The 5,434-nt window shown below is 38.2% G+C and overlaps 1 protein-coding gene across 1 annotated transcript; it reads right to left on the bottom strand.

The window, feature by feature from the left end:
* Positions 1-5,042: 5,042 nt before the first annotated feature.
* Positions 5,043-5,369, bottom strand: LOC104463420 (guanylyl cyclase-activating protein 1-like). Its single transcript, XM_010075740.1, has one exon. It carries the CDS (start codon positions 5,367-5,369, stop codon positions 5,043-5,045), a length of 327 nt encoding a protein of 108 aa, XP_010074042.1.
* Positions 5,370-5,434: the final 65 nt, after the last annotated feature.

Here is a 5,434-nt window from a genome sequence, read left to right as displayed (position 1 = left end):
GTTGCTGTGGAGTGTCCATTTTTTTGCATCTGTCAGCTTTATCTCTGCATAAGAAGTGTCGCAGAAAATACCATTCTCTGTTGAGGACTGTTCAATGCTTTATAAAATGTTAACAGAAAATCCTTGAACTTGCATAATTTTCCTTCAGTGCCACATACCTATTAGTCTTTACTCTTCACACTATATCCTACCTTTTAAAATTTGATATTCTTACAAAGAAACAGACACTTATTCCTGTAGCTAGTATCAATTAATGCCAACACAAGCAATAAGAGAACTATCATAGCATCATCCCATTTTCAGTACATTGCTTCGCATGTTAAATTGCAATGCAAATTTTGTCCTTCACAGGTCATAAGAACCCAATCAATCAATTCTTACAGTATTCAGTTTCTATTTTTAGTGGTAGCAAAACCTATCTGCAAGACAATGGAAGTGGATGACAGTGATCTGGGTTTCTGATCTAAAGAAAGAAGATTTTTTTAGAATAAGTGTTAAATAGTAGCAGTGCTGACTGTAGAATGCTTCCTTAGTTCTGTTTAAGAGCAACTAACACTTCCAGTATATTATGGATACACCAGACATTATTTTCTAGATATGCTCTCTCCTTTAACACTATTGTAACCTCATTTTGAAGGCTATAATTTCTCTGAAATATGATACATATTCTCACAGAAAACGAATTATACATCAGTATACTTGGCATCTACTGAAGTATTTTAGATAAACATAACTGTTTCCTCTCTAAAATTCATCAGTAGACTGCATGAGCTAGGACTGCATGACAGTTACGCATGGACTGAGATTCAGAGCGAATGAAAAAAGCAGGAGGAATTCAGCTTACTTGCATGTGGTTGCAGCTTTTTCATTTCTATATTAGAAATAGCTTAAGGGTGAAGAAGACTGAGGCAATTTTTCCCTAAAATGACATAATAAAGGGAATCTTTTAAAAAATGAACTATGTTGCACTTGTATTTTAATAAAAACATTATTTTTGAAGGTTTTCATTGGAAAGCTGTGGCAAAAGATAACCCCACCATTTATTATACTGCCAATGCCATTGTATAAATAATACTCGCAAGTGTTAATGTATGAGTCATGAATAAAACGTTTGCTTAAATGCTACATCCTGCACTTCTTGTGATAATCTCAAGGAAAGTTAACTTCGCAATTACAGTTCTCAACATTCAGCATCTTTATTTTTCACTGGAGCTAAGAATGATGAACAAAAATGTTCAGACTTCACTAGCCTATTTATTTGTTTGTTTGGTTTTTTTGTTTATTTAATTATAGCAAAGCATCCAACAGAGGTCAAGGAAAGGATGAAAAACCTTGACATAGAACCCTTGTTTTTAAGAAACATGGAATAATTAAAGACATCTGCATACTTGGTGTATAAGGTCATTTAATTATGAAACAGTGTGTGGTTTGCACAAGAGACACACCAGAAATTGTTAGTATTTATTTAGTACGTTCCTGAGGAGAAAGCATTTAGGACATAGCTTTTGTCACTAACCTTCAACAGAAACAGGCACTGACTGCAAACAACTTTTATACATTGAATAGGTACACTCCGATGAGCCAGAGGCATGAATGCCTGCATGCTCTGCCACACAAAACCACACAAGTTTACTGAGTCCAGGAAGCCATACAGCCACAACAGTGTTGCCTCTTTGGCATGTTAAGTTAGTGCAGTGCTCTGAGCTTACATGGTCTGCCTTCTGCCAAGACCTGAGGTAACCTCAAACTCTACATGACATTGGATTGTGCTGGGAAGTTGTACCCCTCCCTGTTGTATGTCCACTGACCATAGCCATTTCCATGAGTGGGGAGCTAAACTACTCTATTATTTCAAGTCAAAAGAAATCCAGGTCATGATAAGGTTTGTCTTGCAACTGAATTCCTGTTGGTATTTGTATGGATGACTTGGGCAAACAAGCTTTGCCTAGGCTTTCAAGCTATCACAAATTGTCAAAAAAACCTACCACACTCCCATATTTCCTTTTTAACTGTTTCTATGTTTCCTATGTTTTATGGACAAGTTGTTTTTTTTAAAATGGAAGTCCTAAGAGAAGAATGTCTGTAACAGACTTCAGATAGAAGCAACAAGGCTAACAAGGAGGTGAAATGCAATTCACAACTGCAGTGACATCCCCCTCCCCTGCCAAGTCCTGTTAACGTCCTGAGGTTAATATTCCACATCTTACCTGGTACAGGTTTTAAACAGGGCATACATGAAACACACAGAAGAAAGTCTATGCACCTTTTAAGAGTGTTTTATCATCTTATTCTGTGATAGAATAGCTCCAAGCATGGATGACCCCAAACTTAATTCAAGGAGCATTAGGTTGCTATAATTGGAATTGTTGATTAATCTCAGGTCTAACATTTAGCACAGCTTTCTGAGCAGATTTCTATTTGTGAGAAAACAGAAAACCATGAAAACAGAAAACATGAGAAAAATATCTTTTATGCTGAGAGTAGAAGATCTTACTAAATGACTGAAGTTTTCCAGAATGAGTTTCTTTAGATTTAGATCAACTGTAAATTAGTTGCCAAACTATATGCTTTCATATATAAGCTTCAGCAATAGAAGTCATAACAATTCTAAACTGTAAAAGCCCCACTATAAAACCGTGGTATTGTCTGTCCACAAAGAGTTAGATATGGAAAAAAGTCAGGTCATATATTTATAAAAGTCAGATGTGGGAAGCATGGAAGAAGTTTGAAGTTTGCTATCTGTCTAGCTAAACAGGACTTCTATATAAAGTGTACTATTAAGAGAAAGGAAATAATTTCTATCAAGAAGTTTTCTATGCTTCAGCACTCACTGGGATAATGGCTCCTTTATTAGAAAGCAACAACCAGACAAGAATACAATAGCAAAGGAAATAAAATTTTGGTCTACAAACCTGAGAAGTTGCTATAGTACTGAAGCAAACTGAACGTAAGCAAAAGTGCAAATGACCAAATTATTTCTGAATTGGTGCATTATGCATGTAACCACTTGCATCCATTGACTTCTGTGGCTTGGAGATGAAAGATTACCGTCTGTTTAGTATTGCACAGTACCTAAATGTTCTACATAATTTCACGGAAGGATAATGACCCCTTATTTGTACAATCATAACTGCCATTTCAGAGCCCACAGTGTGATACTCCCAGTCAGCCATCTATTGACCACTCTTCACACATCTGTACTTAACTAAAAGCACTTTTCAGGATCAAAGCCTACATTTCTGGCAAAAACCCCAGAGAGGAGAAAAAGCTATGGAAAGCATATAGGACAAAAAGGGAGCATATGGAATAAGGATATCCTCTTGCTTTACCTCATCAATAACATACAATGTTCCTTTCTCCTGCCCTGACAGGCTGGTCTGTTGACTCTTTATTCCTAGCTTAAACTCATAAAAAGCATCATAGCCATGTACTTGAAAAGTGTATGATTGATGCTTGTTATTTCTAGAAGTATACCTTAAAAACAGTGGTCATTAGTCTTGGTAATAAAGGAAAAAATATAATTAAACTTATGAAAATAGAGTGCTGTTAACAATGGTAGAAAAAGAAACAAAGGCTGTATGGTAATGGAAATGCAGTCATTATACTGAATAGGGATTAAAAGACAACAAATCTGTCAAGCTCTGTAAAAGGTTGTTGTGGGCTCAGGATATAAATCTTACATCTTAAATTGTTCCTATTTTTATTCTATGTAAGTCTCAAATATGCCAGACTTAGTTTTGTTTGTCTGACATTCTTCTCTAGCAAGATTGATCTTGTCAATACCTATCAAACCTCACAGGCTAGTGATCAGCATAGATTTCTGAGCTTTGATACACTCTAGCTTGATTCCCAGCTGCTGTATTGTTTCATACCCATTCCTCTCCTTAGTTTTTCTGGTGGGTTGTTTTTTGTTTTTTTCCCCTCATTTTTCTTTTAGCTTGGAAGCTGATCTACAGGTTGGTATCTCCTTGCTGTAACCACAGCTCAACTTCACATTACACAGAGAGCTGAAATTTTCACCTGAAAAGAAAACCAAGCATATCTACAGGGACTGGAAGAGGTGCTATACTAAGACCCTCCAAGCGGTGTTCAAGGATCACAATTTCTGTCAATAGCCATGCATGTGACAGTTTGGAAAAGACCTTAGCTGTGAAGGCTGGCAAATGCATAGATTTGCTATACTTGAGTGGCCCAGTCCCTGTTTGGCAGATGGTGAGGGGCTGGTGCTGGACACAGATGGCTTTCTCTGGTGGAGGGACTGATGTTCCAACTCACCCGGTTTGCTGTAATCAAGCAAGCCCAACTCACCCGGTTTGCTGTAATCAAGCAGGCTACCCCTCACTGCTCTGCTATCTATGACCCCGAGCATTACAAAATAGAGACATGGGAGAAGGGAGGGGAGACTGAATTTGTGGCTGTTACCCTGTTTTCCTATCCTTTAGCCTTGATTGACCTTGGTTCATCTGGGGAAGATAAGGATGAAGACAATGATAAAGTAAAGTTCAGAAAAGTACAGCAAGAAACTTCCTGGTAAAAGAGGAAGTTCAGTCACGCAGATGAAGCAGCTGAGATCTTCAGGATAGTGATCCTGAAAGCCATGCTGAAAAGACAGCATGTTCTCTAGCTGACAACCCTGGTGCAGCTCCTCCTGCCTCTCTGTCCTCTACACTATGCCTATTTTTCCTCTATGTTTAAAGCACATGCATTAAGTCCCCCACAAGCATCTGCCCTCTACTTCTTATGGGAAAAGCTGCTTTGCTATGTGGCAACTGGACCACTTCGTATGGGTGAGTGATGGCAGCGCACACCATATTTTCGTCTAAGATTGCTATGAAAACTTATTAACTTTGTATTTGAGCATACCAATATTTTCATATGTTTACATACAAACACGGGACAAGCAAAGGACAGAAGAATAACCAGTGAACTGCAACTTACATCTCATTTTCAGAATTGTTTCTTGACATTATTTAAGTCCCCCTGGAAAGTACTAACAAGAGTCCTACTCAAAGGGCTCAAAGCACCGTCCCACTTCTTCACCTCTAGTGCTCCATAATGGCAACCCTGTCCACAACAACAGTTTTGTGAGCAGAGCACAGAGAGGAGCCTGGAGGCTGTAACTCACAAACAAAGCAATAGTATGAGATTAACGAAACAAAGAAAAGAAGGTTTACCTGGTTCAGATCAAAGATATCAAACACTCGTTTAATATATAGATCTCCCTGTGGATCCAGCCCTTGCAGGCCCAGGAGTTTCTTGAATTCATGCAGACTAAGTTGCCCAGATGGGCATTCTCTCATAAATTTGCTGTAATAATGGTGCATCTCCGGGGCAGGGCCATCACCTGGTAATGATTCTTTAGCGCCCATGTTAGTACGCAGAAAGTGTCTCTTTTTTTTCCTATTCACATTTCTATCTCTCAGATCCAGAATCT

The sequence above is a fragment of the Pterocles gutturalis genome, unplaced genomic scaffold, assembly GCF_000699245.1.
Source record: "Pterocles gutturalis isolate BGI_N339 unplaced genomic scaffold, ASM69924v1 scaffold48472, whole genome shotgun sequence".
NCBI lineage: Eukaryota > Metazoa > Chordata > Aves > Pterocliformes > Pteroclidae > Pterocles > Pterocles gutturalis.
This window is presented reverse-complemented; position numbering and strand designations above follow the sequence as displayed.

What these genes read in the sequence shown, in the direction of transcription:
- LOC104463420 (XM_010075740.1), bottom strand. Translation starts at nt 5,369, where the DNA reads ATGGGCGCTAAAGAATCATTACCAGGTGATGGCCCTGCCCCGGAGATG.